Raw genomic sequence first — 18,031 nt, forward strand, 5'->3', positions numbered from 1 at the left:
AAAAACTTCAGGGGATTGATTCTGGTCTTGCGACCTGACCAGGTCTCTTCCGGAGTTTTACCTTTGACTGCCATTGTGAGTGACCAATTCAAAAGATAAACTGCAATGTTGACTGCTTCTGCCCAGAACTTCTTTGGAACATGTCTGTGTTCTAGCATGAATCGAGCCGAGTGATTGTTATGTTCCAACATTCAACTACACTATTTTGTTGTAGTGTTTGGGGTGTTGTTAACAGGCGTTTGACACCATGAGTATCCAAGAAGCTAGAGAAATCATTACAACAAAATTTCCCCCCATTGTCTTATCTAAGAGTAATAATAGATCTCCCAAACTCTTTTTCAACTGAAGGTTAACTTCTGTAATTTAGGAAATACATCTGATTTCTTTTTAAGGAAATACACCCATATTTTTCTACTAAAATCATCAACAAACAACAGACCCAAGAACGGAAGGAGTGGCCATAGGGCTGCAAATATTGGCATGAACAAGCTGAAGTACATGAAAAGCTCGCCATGAATCGCCACTTGTGAAAGGTGTACGATGTTACTTGCCAGCCTGGCATGCATCACAAATTCCAAGCTACCAAGTCTGAATCTCTAACAATCCAAGGACAAGCTCTTCCCAAGAAGGCTGTGAGAGATATCGCACATTTAATAGCCCATATCACAGATGCCAAAGTGTGTTAATAGAAGACCATCGAGCAGCCATAGCTAAGTCGAGAATCACCAAAATTAGTAAGTCGAAAAAGACCATCATCCTCAAGATCCACTGCAACAACAAACTAAGTCGCCCTATCAATGATGGTACACTGATGTGAACTGAAGGTGACATCCAACTATGGAGAATGTCGTAGCAACCGACTAACTGAGAGTAGATTTAGTTCCATCCCTGCAATGAAGTACACGTTGAGGAAAATGAAATTCTTCCCAGCAGACAATATCTGAATGTTGCCTTTGCCGACAATAGTGTACTCTTCTCCACCACCAAAAATAATAGAATCTGTGTAAAGCTGGTAGTTAGTGAGCCAATCTCTACGGTGGGTAAAGTGAGGAGAGGCACCTAAATCAATGTACCAGGTAGATGACTTCACATGATCTACAGGTCTTTTAGCCATAAAGGCGTAAAAAGGCAGATTTTGTCTTCTCATTGTGCTCTACACTGTTTTCTTTGGGCTACGAACCTGATTATGTAGATTGTGCAGCTAACCATTTCTAACGTTCAACCTTCATGTGCCCTAACTTGTGGCAATAGTTGCATTGAATGTTCTTCTTTCGGGAGCCATCTGATGCTAAAGTAGAAGACTTCTGTTGAGACGATTGTTGAAACTTGCCTTTATCCTTCTGAAAGGATTTAATAGCAAAGGCTTGCTCTATGGAGGTGGCACTGGAACTGCTACCGAACTATTATTTCCACCAATCTTGCTAAAACAGAAGTGTGCAGAGATCAGTGAAATTCAGATCAACGTCAAAAGATGTGATTTTGAGTCTCGATAAAATGCTCATAGGACTTAGGTAAACTCCGAAGATTGATAACCACAATATCCTCTTCCTTCATCTTGCGACCAATGGCAAGCAACTGATAACAAATTTCTTGAATCCTATTCAGGTGTGCCTAGAGCGAGGTTTGCTCATCCATGATAATAGAAAATAGAGTGTCTTTCAAAAAGAAAGCTTTTCTTTTGTCAGAAGTCTCATGAAGACCTTAAAGATTTGTCCATATCTCCACAGTTGTTCTATCGGATGGAATCTGAGATAGTTGATCATTAGCCACGGATAATTTGAGAAGCATCACCACCTCTCGATTATTCCGATCCCAAGTATGCTGATCAGCACCAGGAGCAATCAGACGCTTCGTAACACCCAAAACAATTTGATCAATATTCCGATATTCAAATATTGCTATGATACATTGCTTCCAAGTGCCATAATTTCGACCATTGAATTTTGAGTTGTGCTCGAGCAAAATGTTTGTCAGAGATGCCATGGCACTTTTCAATGAAAAATGTGAAAATCTATGAAGGCACGTTCTTCGGGGCAAAAAAAATAGGAAGACCGAGAAAATTTGGAGAGTGACCCAAAAGAGAGCTCAAAAAACCTTGAAGGAATCTATTGTCAATTTCTAGATCAGCTGGCTCAAAAATCGAGGCATGAAAATCAAGGCACCAAGAAAAATTTGATAACTACCAAATTGAGCTCTTGAAAAACCCGCCAAGAATTTGGAATCTAAAAAAAAATTTGGAGCTTAAAAATTAGAAAACCCTAGTTAGTTGCCATTGGAGGTCAAACTTGCAAAGAATAATGTAGTTAGCAAGCCAAAACACATCGTTTTTGCAGCAGATCAAAGCTTCAATGAAGCAAGAAACGACTCAGTGTGCAAAAACAACTCCAAATATGTTTACCGCATAGGTTAATTAAGAATTGCACACAAATAATGAACACGCATACGAACAGCAGAAATCTTCTTATTATTATTTGCATATGCCAGAACATTACATTATGCTTGAATGATAAGATCTGATGATAAGATGAATACAATGCTTCCCGAAGGGGTTATAAATACTTTCTGAAGAACCTTCTCGAAGGTATCCGTCAGCCAGATACATTATGTCCGCTACATAACAAAAACCTTTTTGAAGGGACTCGTCGGCTACAAAACAAGAACCTTTCCGAAGGGACCCGTCGGTCGATACACAATTTCCTTCCTGAAGGGACCCGTCGGCTGATACACAATTTCCTTCCCAAAGGGACCCGTCGGCCGATACACAATTTCTACCGACAACATCATCCCCCCCAAAAAAAAAAGTTGTCTCCTAACGACTATTACAAATCTCTGAGACAAATCAACAACCAAAATACATTGATTGACTAACTGGTCTTCAACACTGTCACCTTAGCCAATCTGACATCTGACCCTAATAGCCACCTGTGCCGCTTTTTGCCTTCCAATTCCGAGTACACTGAACCAAGTGTCGCTGCACTGCCTCCAACTGGATGATCAGCTCCTCCCGAGCTCTCTATGCATCCACCGAGACAGCCTCACGACCAACACCTACTCTCAGTGCCTCTGATACACAGACACTCCATGCCTGCCGTAGCTCCAAGTCTTCTCAACTGGTTAGACTCCCACGACTGATATCCGCCACGACTGGGGGTCCAGGGGGCAACGCCCCCGGCAGGGTCGAGGGGCAGCGCCCCCGCGGGGTCTTGGGGCAGCGCCGAACACACAAAACTACACGGAACACACCATTTCTGTCATTTTCTGCCGATTCTGCACTCTTTCTGGCAACCACGGATGCGTCCCCTTCCCTTTGGCATCATCTGTCACTCAATCTGAACAACTTGATTCTGTCGTCGTTTTTTTTTTTTTTTTTTAGAAAACCTCCTGTCACCCTTCTGTGATGAAATCCGTACGGCTTCAATCTTGACACTGTCTGCTGATTGCATATGGATGCCTCCTTCCTGCACACGGGTTTTGATGAAACAAATCTGAAGGCGTCTCCACTATTTCAATCTTCTGGAAATGCCGTATTGCAATATCCTCCGAAGTCTTCAAAATCCGTACGATGCAAAGTAAAATGTGGCTTCAAATTCCGTACATTATCCTTCTCAAGCTCTTTAAACCGTACACTACCACAAAACCGTACTACCATCTTGAAAACTGTACCACAATTTGGATTGTCTGAAACCCGTACACCATCCTTTAGATATCAAAAACCATACAGTATTCCTTGTTTACTGTGAAATCCGTACGGTGGTGCTCCTCCCTGCATATACTGAATACCGTACAATACTCCCCTAAAAACCGCACGGTGCTCTTTTCTCTGAAAACCGTACGGAAGATTCCATCCTCTGAGGAATCCGTATGGTGTTTATGGAAACCGTACAGTGCCCCTTTACTGTAAAATCCGTATGGTAGCAATGAAATCCGTACTCTTAGCAATGGAATCCGTACGATGGCAATGAAATCTGTACCTTAGCAATGGAATCCGTACGGTGGCAATGAAATCTATACCTTAGCAATGAAATCCGTACGGTGGCAATGAAATCCGTACTCTTAGCAATGGAATCCGTACGGTGGCAATGAAATCCGTACGGTACTAAACCGTAAGGTACTTTCTTTTTTTTTTTTCTTTTTTTGTTTTTTTTTTGTTTTTTTTTTTTTTTTTTTTTTTTTTTTTTGTTTTCAGAATAGCCAAGTCAGTTTACCCTGCGACCGTCGTCACCGACGGTCTGCAATGACGAAGGGGTCTCCCGAAGGCCACTTTGTTATGCAGAAGTCTTCCGCCCGTGATATATCTTCAACTTCGACCCATTCACCGCCTGAGGCACTTCATGTCCATCCAAAGTCCATAATTTGATTGCTCCATTGTCCCCTACTTCCCAAATCTGATACAGCCCGACCCACTTAACTTTGAACTTGCCTGGTTTGATCTCATTCCGGTCATCGTACTTCAACACCCACTGTCCGAGTTGAAACCTGCTACGCCTGTTCTGTGTCATCTCCATATCGCCCAGTTTGTTCCCGAAGCTCACTACCATGGACTCCATCAATTGCCCCTTCTGTCCGTCAATAACAATTTCACTCTGTACTGCTACAACTTTTATTGAACCCTTCCTCTTTGTTGCCTGTGCAGACCGTATCGTGTCTTCCTTGCTGCTGGTACCTTTCTGCTATATTTGTGGTTTGATGTAGTACTTTATTCCGGCGCAGTCGTACAGTAGAATCTTTCCTTCTTTTGGGTTTGTACTGTATGTTCTGTCCTTTAGCTTCAGTCATATCCGCATTTCCTTCTTCGGCTTCTCTGTGTTGCTTCAAACATTCATTTCCTCTTTCGACTTCTCCATGTTCCTTCGGACATTCATTTCCTCCGTCGGCTTCTCTGTGTTCCTTCGGACATTCATTTCCTCCTTCGACTTCTCTGTATTCCTTCAGACATTCATTTCCTTCTTCTTTCTTACCTTCGTCGATCCTTAGCATATTACAACTTGGAAAGAGCTCGTAATCCTCTATCTGCCAATGGTAAAGACCATTTACTGAATCCAGATCGTCATCTCCTTCCAATCATAGGACTCCCTCCTGATCGGGTTCCATACTCTACCTCCTCTCATCCTCTTCTCCTTCGGAATCCGACAAGAGCTTCTTCTCCAACCATCTGAGTGTGTAGATCGATGACATACTTCCGGCCTTTGCTTTCGAGTGATAAAGTATTTTTCTTCCAATCGTGCTTTGCCTTGGCTTGTATCAACCACCCCCGGCCCAGAATGGCATCATATCCTCTCCGCTTCAGTGAGATCACGACAAAGTCCAACAGGAATGGTTGTGTTCCGATTGTCACTGGTTGCGCTGTGAGTATTCCCAATGGCTTGATTCCGTGTTGATCGGCTGTTAACAATTGGAAGGTAGGTGGCCACAATGTCGGCTATCCCAACTTTTTCCAAGTGTCTTCAAGCAACACATTGACACCGGACCCTCCATCCACAATTGTTTCCGTCAATATAGTCCCGAGAATTCCCATTTCGACGACTGTCGGATGGCGTCCGGATGAGAGAGCTAACAACATCGGATCTTCTGCACTTGCGCCACTCTCCTTCTCCTTTTTGTCCGCTGTACTTGCTCCACTTTCTTGCTCCCTTCCATGTTCTCCTGGTAGTTTAGCAGCGGGAACGATGTTTGTGAGTGCCGATCGGAGCTGAGGCATAGTGAGCAACAGATCACTTATCCTGACAGGTATCTCGGCTTGCGAAATTTGTTGTACAATGTTCTGTTCTGCACAGTTCCGGACTGAGGTACTTGGCGGGTCCTTCAGGTGTTTCGTTTCTGCTTGTGTTGCTTTCTAGATCTCTGCCCTTGCTTCCTCCAGTCTCTTCTTTTCTTCCGCTGGGTCAGGGTATAGCTTCGCTTGCTTCCGAGTGATTGCAAGAACTTCTTCCTCGTCTGTCCCTACGGTAATCAAGTTTACTCCGGACTTCGGGCACTTAGTATCATCATGATCGCCACGTCCACCATCGGCATAGCAACTTCGGTGTGTTCGTCGTTGTGCACTCTCGGGCGAAGTGACCCCACAGATTGCATGCACGGCATTGAACAATTGGCCGACCATTCGCATCTTACTGAATTCGACTCCTTCCTCCATTGTTGTTGTTGCCACCATTGTTGTTATTGCTGTTGTTGTTTGGACCGCGCCAATTGTTTCTGTATCTGCCCGATGTGGCACCTTCCGTACTGGTGTTCCCATTCCCTCCTAACGGGGATGCCTCCTGTGACAGGAACACTTGCTACAGTGTCCTTGTTTTTAAATTGAAAGGGCATTCCTTTAACGAGTGTCCGAGGATCTAGCAAATTTCACAAAATTGATCTTCCGAGCAGGATCCCTTCGTATGGCCTTCTTTCTTACACTCCATGCGCTATAGGTCATTACCCTTAGTCTCCTTGTTCATGTTTTTGAATTCCTTCATCATCCGCATCATGTCCTTCTGGAGGGCGCGGACCTTCTTGTTGCTGCCCTCATCATCGTCGCTGCTATCTTCTCCTGAAGGGTCATCACCATCTGAATCTAATGAGCTGGTCTTCTTTTTCTTCTTTGTCTTCTGGTCACTTTCGAGGTTCATTGCCTGATTGTACGCTTCATCGTATGTCGATGGTGGCACGATCTTCATCTTTTTCCGCAACTTCAGGTGAAGACCTTCAATGAACCATCTTTTCTGGAGCCCATCTGTCGACTTATTCTCCATTTTACTGATTAAGTCCTTCAAACTCCTGGTGAAGACCCGTACTGTTTCATTCTTCTTTTGCTTGGTATTGAATATCTTCGCTACAATTTCATTATTGTCGCGTAGAAGTTGAAATTCTGCGATGAACTCCTTCTTAATGTTGTCCCGACTGTTTAACTTCTGTGGATCAGTATCAGTAAACCAATCAATCGCAACACCCCGTAGGGTAGCGGGAAATTATCGGATCCATTCGTTTGCATCTGTTATGCCATTTGCCCTCCAGATTGTTTCACATGTTTTACAATGTCGAATGGGATCAGCTGCTTCATCACCATCAAATTTAGGCAATTTTTCCTTCGAACCTGCCATTATCATTGTATGTTGAGGGTTTTGTTGTGTACCTATGCTATTTTGCACTCCCACGCTGTTTTGAGCACCCGCACTGTTCTGAGCTCCCGCGCTGTTCTACACACCCGCACTGTTGTGGACACCCACGCTGTTCTGCACACCCGCGCTGTTTTCGGCTTCCGCGCTATTTTCAACACCCGTGTTGTTTTCGACTTCCGCGCTGTTTGGTGAAGAAGAGGGTTCGTCAACCTAAGTTGTTCGTTCCGAAAGTATATCTCGGACGAAGAGGTCACTCCACGCTCGTGCTCCCTCGGCACTCCGAGCCGTGCGAGTCGATCTCCTTCCGTCAGGATTCTCTTCCCGTGGCGTATGCAGGTTCAAAAAGTCTTCCCTCGCTTCTTCCACCAACTCAAGCCGTTGTCGAGTCTCCTTCAACAATCCTTCCGCACTTTTGTTTCCGTCAGCAATTTTTTGAAATCTCCTTCGACGCTCTGTCTACTGAGCCAGAATTAAATTTTCCTACGCAACGCGTATGTCATCTTTTTCCTTCAGCTTATTCTTATCTTTTTTCAACTGATTCGGCATTTAATTCATATCCGCCTGCCTGCGTACCAGGTCCATCGGGCAACGGCGCCAAATGTTTACCGCATAGGTTAATTAAGAATTGCACACAAATAATGAACATGCATACGAACAGCAGAAATCTTCTTATTATTATTTGCATATGCCAGAACATTACATTATGCTTGAATGATAAGATCTTATGATAAGATGAATACAATGCTTCCCGAAGGGGTTATAAATACTTTCCGAAGAACCTTCCCAAAGGTATCCATCGGCCAGATACATTATGTCCGCTACATAACAAAAACCTTTCCGAAAGGACTCGTCGGCTACATAACAAGAACCTTTCCGAAGGGCACGCAGATGGGTGAAAAACGGGCATTGAAACACCAAAAAAAGGTGTTGATCAGAATCACGAGTTGCATAGCAAAAATGAGAGTTGAATATCAGTTTGTATGCCGCGATTTACAAGAAAAAACAAGCCCCCAAAAACTGCAAACACAAGTTGCAAACCAAACAAAAAACTTCAAGCCAAAAATTCAAAAAAACACGAGCAGTTGTAGAGCCGCAATTTTTCTCTTGCCTGGAGAAAAATCGCAATTTCCAAATCCTTAAAACCCTAGCCAAGAACCAGGTAAGAATAGAGAAGTTCCAAGAAAAAACCAGAAACCCTATACAACATTCAAAAGTGATTTCGAAAATTTGGAGCAGATAATTTCGAAAGAAATTATAAAATTTTCAGAAAAATTTGAAGTATTGTTTCTGATACCATATTACGAAGTAATTCGTAAAATACTTGCTTATTATTAACAGAGACCGAGAGGTCATTATATACAAAAGAATGGAATGATGTTTCTTTAGGAAACATTCTATTCTAGCTGAAAGAAAGCTAAAAAAGCTACAACTAACTAAAGCTAACTAAATATTTACAATAATTACCATTAACTAATAATAGATGATTATCTATTATAGTAATACAAACAAGAACAAGAAAAATAATGTTATTTGCCCTAGGCTCTAGTAACAGCTGGCAACGTAAGGGGTCTGTAGGCAAGCCATAGGTCAAGCTGGGAATTTGCCACCTTAATAACCTTTCCCAAATTCACACTATGATCAATCAGTTTATGTATTGTACCCATTTTCATGACCATTGGAGTTTGAGGGATTAACCTATTATTGTGTGCCTCGTAGACTAATTATTGTGGATAGAGAGTCTTCTAAGCTAGAGGTTATTTTTAAATGCAGGTTCTTCTCTTCTCCAGAATTTTGTATGTTCTAGATTGGTCTTCAGTTTGCTCAAATTGGGCTTCATTTGGGCTCAATTTCATATACTTACTATTTCTAGTACACCTGGGATTGATCAAGAAGGGCCCTTTCTATTTTTAGTTGGGAAATCATACCAACAAAGGATGCAGTGGTTAACTCCCTAGTTTAGACTTTATCATAAAATCCACCATAAAATCCAAAAACCGTTGGGGCTGATAATTTTCCGGCGGTAAATTTTAAAATCCAGGAGCAAAGCTCCCACATATAACCCTATCGACTTAAATATTCATGAGACTTTGATTGCTGGATTGTAGTTCCAATATTTGTTGTCATAATACTTTTCAGACCTACAGTTCATTTCCAGATTTTTTACTTTATATATACAAGTATTTGCATTGTTATTACTTGCATCTCTTTCAACTGAAGGAAGTTTGGAGTTAACATGTCAAGTGATTGTGAAAATGCCCTTTGGCTGTAGATGCACATTTTACATGTAGAAATCATATGTTTGAATTCAAAGGATAAGAAAAGATTGCATTTGTATCTTAGTACTTTGACTAGATATCTAGTAATCATTTGCAAGCAACTAAACTACATTTGAAGACATTTCAAGCAAGCAAAGAAGTCAGAAAATAAATGAAAGCAAGATAAAGGTTTCCCACAAAGTGTTTGACAAAATGTAAAATATCCAAAATAGTAACAAATTCTGTGTTTATTGGAGGTTGAATCAGCTGGGTTTTTACAGTTTATGCTGCTGTTTTCGCATCCCATCATCATAAACAGCATTAGAAAATATGTAAATATCTTTGATATATAGGATATAAAACAGCACTAATTTATTTTTGCAAACTAAACTATTCTGCATTTGTCCTGTGGCATTGATTGTATGACGGCCCATTTGTTTATGGGAGACAAATATAACTGTATGTGTGCTCAATGATAATCAACAGTGATGCTGATCCACAGAGACCCAACACAAAGCCGATTTTATAAATTCCAAATGCACGCACCTTAAGTAGTAGTCTTTATAAGCAGATTTTCCTTGTTTGAAAAGAATTGATAAACCATTGCGTATCAAGAAAGTCCTAAGCTGCAAAAATTGGTAGCCAAACACATCATCAATGTCAGAAAATTATGCAGCATTTTGACCAGATGAGATAAGATAATAATATTAACGTCCAACAAAAGACCAATAAGGTCTATGGGACTGAGAGATTACATCAATTTGAATAAATATAATATAGCAGTGCAGTTTTCAATAATAAATAGAATCAGATTAGAAAGAAAACAATAAACAAAGTTTGAAACTGAATTTCCTATAATGTATTTACAAAGCAAAAAAAAATTACTGAATACATTTTTAGATTCTTACTTTACTATCTACTGTTCTTAAATGACAGGTTCAGGTGCTACTCATCAAGTCAAACAATAATGAGAAAATTCAGATTAAAAGGAGCAAAAACATATTATTGTCCATGGATGACTAAAGGTAGGTTAATGAATCTCAAGAGTACATCAGACTAAAATAGAAAATTCCAGGAAGATATACCTAGAGGCCCAAATCTACAATGCCATGGGCATTGGAAAATACCAACATATGTAGTGAAGAAGCAAATAGAAATAGCCAAGTAGCAGAAACACAAACCCTAAAGAGCTTTAACTGAGGAGAACTAGAAAGAGAGGAAAATATCAAGTTTCATGATCTAATTATGAAATGGAGTAGTCACTAATGTCATCATCAATCAAAATAAAGGATTGATACAAGATGCAGTAGTGTTCATCAAGGAGTCCCTAAGGCCAAAAGGGCCAAGCTAGGGGATTCTAAGAGGAAGCAAGGCATTCAACCCTAGAGAGAACATGTCAATTCAATAACTAAGCACCTCAACTGCCTTACCTAATCAAGGGGAATCCTCTACAAAGATTGTCAAAACAATTTCTAACCATGAAACTTCTCCCAATGTATAGCCTTCTGTTCAACTTTCTCCTCACAAGGCTTTTTCTAGGCATTCTAACAACCCAATTCATGCCTTGAATTTAATGATATATGCCCAAAACAAGCCACCCTGCATACTTTAGATATTTCATGCAGCAGAACAGTTTCAGCACTTGGAGATTTCTCTGTGGGCTTGGAGTGGGCTCATTTCGTATAGTTTTTGGCACCTACTTTGTGTGCATGAAATACCTTGACTTGTCCAAATTGATAATTGTTGGCACTAGTTAAGAGACAATAGGCAATGCTAGTGAGAAGGCTGGTCCTACTTTGTGTAGCATAGATGGTGCTAGCACATATATTGGTGGCTGGGATGTGGTGAAATGGGTATGGACAATAGTGTTGTTTGTTTCCTTTTCTACATATTGAGCATTTTTACTTTTGTGCTTTTTTAGTTTTATTTGCCCTCAAATTTTATTGAAAAAAAAATGTTTGATTTCTAGTTTACACATGCATAGTTTTGTTCTAACATTCTACTTACTAAAATAAAGGGGAAAAGGATAGGACCTATAGATTCCTTGGATTAGGTGTATCTCCTCGAGAATCTCTTATGGATTTACTAGCAAAAGATATTTGGGTTTTCACTCTCTGTTGATTACTAGTCCTAATCATGATGTGTGGTCTTACGTGTCAAAAATTTCTAGAAAGCTTGGGAAGCTATCAAACCTTAGAATTTAATGCATAGCAAGCACTTTCATGATAGGCTCTCAATTAATCAACATCTCCAATGAAGAGCTACTTGTAATGTCCTCTTTTTGGGAGATTAGAAATCCTAAAGTCCAATTCATAAAATATTAATTTTAGCTTAAGGGAGCTTAATGTAGACTTATAAAATGGTCAAAGTAATATTATAAGTGGGGGTAAAGGTGACAAAGAAGAATAAGATGAAAAGAAAGAAGGCAATTGAACAGTCGCCATCGAGCATTAAATGAGGGAGTCTCATTCATTTTCAGCTATGCTTGGATTTGAGATCTAATCTCAGGTTTTCTCTTAGGAGATCTTTGGGAAGCTACTATCTTTCTCTTGTTGAAGATCTTGAGGACGAAAATGATCGGACTCTTCTTAGGTGGATTGGACGTAGCCCATTTCATATTTACGGTGGATTAACATCAGAATTCACGTTGAGATTGCAGGTGCATTGTTTATCTCCAATCCGATTGTATTTTATGAGTTTAAGGTTGAACTTGATTGTTATTGTATTGCTGATGTATAATGCAATAACGAGTGTTGGATTTTAATGAGCATTTGCTGGTTATTTACTGGTTCATTGGTGGTTCGTTGTGCTGATTTTATTTGCATACAATATATGTTTATAATCTAAAAACTGTTTCAGCAAAAAAATTTGGGTAATATCCTACTAGGATACTATACTATTGTTGATAACAATTATTCAATTGTATATTGTCATTGATGTTACTGGTGCAAGGCACCAAGGGCACAACGTGGATCAAGGCATAGGATGACCTTGTGAAAGATATGTAATGATCCACAACAAGATGTTTTCATTTCACTTTGAATGTAATAAGCAATGATCTTATGTTTGGTCAAGGAACTTCAGGTGTGCTTATTAACCTAAGTTCACTTAGTCCAAAAAGATCCTAAAATTGAATATTTTGAGTAAATAGGAGTCTATAATATGTTTTTATGTTCTTTCTACCTTAATAAGTTTTGTGGGAAGGCAAATGAACAAGTAATCTTGTCTTAAGCGTAAAGTTGTAAAAGTTGCTGATTTGCAATTTTGTTGTTGCCAACTTCTTGTCAAAAAGTGCAACTTTTCACCCAATGGTCCCAACCTTTCAAATTTCTGTTGTAACCGTTGGCGATGATGTATTTTGGCATCCACACAATGGAAATAATCAGAGGTGTGACGCATTGTACAGACAAATCAAATTTGAGGATATATAAACAGTTTTCTTGAGCATTTATTGTGTGTACAGAGTTGTACGGATTAGTTGACTAGATCAGATAACATAAGTTGGTAGATTTGTGAATCCTAATTCCATTGCACTTTGTTTCCTTCATTTTTGTTAAGTTTGGTAGAAGATATCTTTGTTTTACTAAGGTTGGGTCGGCAAACCTTGAAATTGAGGGTTTCCATGGCTTTTGGGTCCTAACTTGTGATTCCATGGTTGGAATTCAACGGCCTCCTGGATTTCACAAGGTTAGGAAATGTACTTGTAGATTCCTTAAGTGCAGATTTGCCTCAAGAGATCTAAATGTTCTATGAGCGAGCCCTAGGTTGAATATTCACATGTATTCAACCAAATTTGTGAGGGTTTGTAGGGTAAACGAAGGGATGGAAGTCTAGAACTTGGTAGAAGGTTGTTTCATGGTGGGATAAGTTAGAGAAAGACCTTCCGCATCAGTTTCTAAACCTAGGAACCCATTCTTGTTATTTGCCAAGTGTTCCAAGCCTCTTTTGGCCAATTAGGCCTAAGAAGCCTGCATGAGTTCAAGAGTGCTAGAGTAGGTTAGGAAGTTGGAAGTTGGGGGATAGATAGAAGGCCCAAATCGGTGTCTAAAACTATAATTTGTTTACCAAGTTCTTCTGGGAATTTCCAAGTTGTTGCCCTAAAATCCATAAAAGTACTACTAGGAGCAATTAGGCCTCTTAGTGCATTTGGTGGTAGTAAGTGTTGGGGTGTCCAATCTGTGGTGGAGATCTGATCTTTATGTTCCCTTGAAGTGTTCCAAGTCTTGGTTGGAGTCAGCGAGTTGGGTTGTGATGATTTCCAAGTTTGAGCCCTAGGATCCAAAGTAGGCTTTTAGAGTCACTTTGTGGAATTTGTGAAGAAGATTGTGGAAGTTGTTTTAGAAGTTTGTGAATAGTTGAAGTGTGGGAGAAGGGAGTCTTAGAGATCCTTGGGGGGTATTGAGTTGCCTTGAAGGATTAGACTCATTCACACTTTTGTTGTGAGCACTCTGCACCAGTTACACTCTAACCGAGCACTACTAGTAGTAACCGAGCTCTAAAGACTCCAGTATCAGTTGAGCAGAAGTTCAGAAGAAGCCAAGTTCAATTATCCAGTGTAAATCGAGCTAGGTCGATCATTGAAGGATTCCTGTGTAAACTAAATCAGGTCGGTTACCAAAGGAGTTCAATGTAAATCGAGTCAGGTCGGTTACCAAGGAACTTAGTGTTAACCAAGTGACTCATTTTCAGTATCAACCAACCTACAACAAAATAGTTTTGTTTATTTTTTGGTTATTCAAGCCGACTTAGTGGACGTTAATTGTTTATTTGTAAAGGTATTCATGCCGACTTGACATTGGGTTTCATATATATGAAAAGTCAAAGTTGTGGATTGAAATATGGAAGTTGTGGAAGAAGATAAGATGCAAATAAAGAAGGATATCTAATTAAGAGTAGAACATCCAAGGAGCTGCAAAAAATATTTTGATCAGGAAGGATCCAGAGGATAAACCAGAACAGTGATCTAAATCTGCAACTCAATTGCTTCATCAATCAAGTCAAACATTGTTAATCTCTAACAATTGTAGTAGTGAAGAAATCTCTTAACAGAGTTGACTTAACAATCATTTCTATAAATCCTCTAACAAGGTGGCATTTCTAGGTTGAAGTGTCTTAAGACCTCTAACAAGGCCACTCCTAACAGGGTGATTCAAATCCTTTAACAAGGTCACACCTAGCAGTGTGTTTTGTAACCATTAAAGAGTTGGCTCCTGACAGGGCTCACTTCAAAAGAGTGAAAAGATGTAACTAGTTGCATTGGTGGTTTTCCCAAATTGGGTTTCTAAGTTAAATCTTAGTGTCTTATGTGTTCGTGTTATTTTCTTACTGCTTTATCTTTTTGCAACTAAGTTACTAAAGGTTATTACATATTAATATCTGAAGATTGCTTTGTTACCAAGTTATAGTGAATATCTAGTTCTAACCGAATTGTGCAAGGATTTGAGTTAATAAGAAGTTTGTATTGACATCTAAGGGATTTGGAATTGTTTTAGTGATAATTGATTCACCCCTACCCTCTTAGTTACTCCTCTTATATTTCCAACAATTGGTATCAGAGTTGTTGGTGCTGGAAGAAAATGTTTCAACAACCTAAGCTAAAGATCAAGATGTCTCACAGAAGAGAGATTCCTAAGATGAACAGAGAAAACTTGAAAGCATGGCAGGAACTCATGAAGTTGCATTTGGAAACACCATTGCAGATATAGGCCTACACTTTTTGGAGAACCAATATGTGGTACCTCCTAATCCTTTGACTGTGGATCAGATGGTAGATAAAAAGAATCACAACACAATGATGGCTGGCATTGCTTCCTCTCTAAACTATTATGAATGTGAGGAAGTCAAAGACTTCCCTATTGCCTTTGATATGTGGACCAAGCTAGAAAAGATCTATAGAGGAGATGACAATGTGAAAAGAGCCAAAACAGAAAGTCTAAGACACCAATTTGATCAAATGAGAATGAGAGAAGATGAAAACATTGCTAAATACAGTGAAGCAATCAAAACAAGCGTGAGTGCAATCAAAGCTACAAGAGAAACAATAGATGATGTGATAGTAGTCAGCAAGGTATTAAGAACTCTCCTTCCTATTTATGCAAATAGAGTTTCAATTGATCAAGAGATGCAATGTGATCCCAAAAATGATATAACTTTGGATGCACTAGTAGGAAGGTTAACAGCTTTTGACTTGGATAACTTTGATAACTATCTTCCTGGATCTTGCAACATAGAATCAGCATTCAAAGAAAAACTAACTCTTGGTAAAAAGGGAGGAAACTCGAAAGGCAAACAGTCTGACAATGAAGAAAAAGAATCAAATGATGACCTTGAAGATATTGAAGCCCTACTTGCAAGAAGGTTATCAAAAGGCAAAGTTAAATATTAAGGCAAAATTCCACTGATCTGTTTCTCTTGTGAAGAAGTTGGTCACATTGTTGCAAGGTGTCCAAATAAGGAAAACAAAGATGACTAAAAATTCAGCAAGTTCAAAGGAAAGAAAGATTTCAAGAGCTACAAAGACTACAAAGACAAAGGTAAGAAATCTTGTTATATTGCTAAAGTTTATGTCAGTGATTATGAAGATGAAATGGTATATATTGCTATTAAAGATGAATCAGATGATGAGGATAATGAAAAGATGGCACTTATTTCACATGTTAGCAAGAATGACACATGTATAATAGATAGTGTTCTCATCACATGACTGGTGATAAAACTACGTTTAAACACTTGGAGCACTATGATGGTGGAAATGTTAAATTTGGAAACAATGAACCATGTTCTGTGAAGGGAAAAGGATGCATTGCATCGTCTCATAAACTCAAATGTGACAATGCTTACTCGGTTGAAGGACTGAGACACAATCTTCTAAGTGTGGCACAGCTGAACAATATTGAATACAAGGTAGAATTCATGAACGGGAAGGCCAGGCTACTGGATGGTAAAGGAAACCTAGTTGGAATTGGCAATCAGACAAAATGTAATCTATTCTATCTAGATATCACTGAAAGTTCATGCTTGTTGGCACAAGTAGAGGAAACTTGGCTATAGCATAAAAGAATGTGTCATGTAAAGTTTGATAATCTGGTTACTATAAGTAAGAACAAAACAGTAAGAGGTATTCCAAACCTGAAGAAACTTGAAATGGTCATATGCAAACAATGTCGGATTGGAAAGATGGGTAAAACTAGCTTCAAAAGCAAGTATGACAATACTAAAGAAGTTTTGGAACTAGTTCATACAAATCTTTGTGGACCAATAGGTATAGAAAGCTATAGTGGAGACAAATATTTCATTTTGTTTGTTGATGATTATTCTAGGATGATGACAGTAATGTACTTGAAAGACAATTTTGAAGCTTTTCAAAAGTTCAACTACTATATGGCTAGAGTTGAAAAAGAAACAGGAAAGAATTTAAAATGCCTAAGATCAAACAGAGGAGGAGAATTCATCTATAATAAATTCAATGAATTTCGCAAATCAAAGAGGAATCAAAAGACAAGTATCTGCACCTGGTACACCTCAACAGAATGACATAGCAAACAGAAGGAATAGATCCATCATGGATCGTGCAAGAACACTAATGGCAAAGAAAAATGTTGCATCCAAATACTGGAAAGAAGCAATCAGAACAGCAGTTCATACCTTGAACCGAGTTCAACTAAAGAAAGGTACAGATTAAACATCTTATGAATTATGGTATGGCAAAAAACATAACATCTGCTATTTCAAAGTATTTGGAAGCAAATGTTATATCTTAAAACAGACAAGGAAAGGAAAGTCTGATGTAAAAGGTGATGAAGGCATATTCCTATGTTACTCCAACAAGAGCAAAGCATATAAATGTTTGAATCTTGCTACTCACAAGTTTATAGAAAGTGTACATGTAAAAATTGATGAGTTTGCAAAAAAGAGTGAAGAACAAAGCAACAAGGAACCTGAAGACTACAAAAATTTTGTTTACTTTGAGCCTGATACCTTACCAAACATACAAGCAAATGTGATTGGGCAACAATAGATTGCACCACCCTAGTAGACAATACTACCCATGTCACCCAAGTCTGCAGTACAACCCAAGTTGCAGCCAATGCAACCCGAGTTAGAGACAATTCTAACCAAGTCTCAGACAGAAGAACTTGAATCACAGACTATGGGAATCAATTGTAGGAACATAACAGAGTTCAGAAATTCACAGAACCTTTGAGCATGGTGAACCAAGTGAATCAAGTCAAGAATCTAGGATGGTACCTGTACTCACTAGACATGTCAGAAGGCATCTTGCACCTGAGCAAATAGTAGGAGATCAGACAGGAGGCATAATGACAAGGAATAAACTAAAAGGTACACGTTTGCTTATTGAGTTTGAACCTAGAATTGTTAAAGATGCTTTGAATAATGGCAGTTGAATAGAGGCAATGAATGAAGAGATTGAACAAATTGGAAAGAACAATACCTGGACTCTTGTTCCTAGACCCAAGGACAAAAATGTAATTGGTACAAAGTGGGTATTTAGAAACAAATTGAATAAAAATGGCGAAGTATCAAGGAATAAAGCAAGGTTGGTGTACAAAGGATATGTTCAAGAAGAAGGAATAGACTACAGCGAAACATTTTCTCCTGTTGCTAGACTTGAAGGAGTTAGAACACTGCTTGCATATGCTACATTTAAAGGATTCAAAA

General features: G+C 39.2%; 1 protein-coding gene across 1 annotated transcript in view; it reads right to left on the reverse strand.

Annotated features, from left to right (window-relative positions):
- RNL (RNAligase) overlaps nucleotides 1-18,031 on the reverse strand; it is a 264,836-nt gene that overhangs the window by 128,296 nt on the left and 118,509 nt on the right. Inside the window, exon 15 of the mRNA XM_089830995.1 lies at nucleotides 9,899-9,978. Coding sequence (XP_089687121.1) covers nucleotides 9,899-9,978 — 80 coding nt within the window. The remainder of the gene's footprint in view (nucleotides 1-9,898; nucleotides 9,979-18,031) is intronic.

Source organism: Cupressus sempervirens, chromosome 5 (genome assembly GCF_028749045.1).
Source record: "Cupressus sempervirens isolate cs-2001-9-10 chromosome 5, ASM2874904v1, whole genome shotgun sequence".
NCBI classification, from domain to species: domain Eukaryota; kingdom Viridiplantae; phylum Streptophyta; class Pinopsida; order Cupressales; family Cupressaceae; genus Cupressus; species Cupressus sempervirens.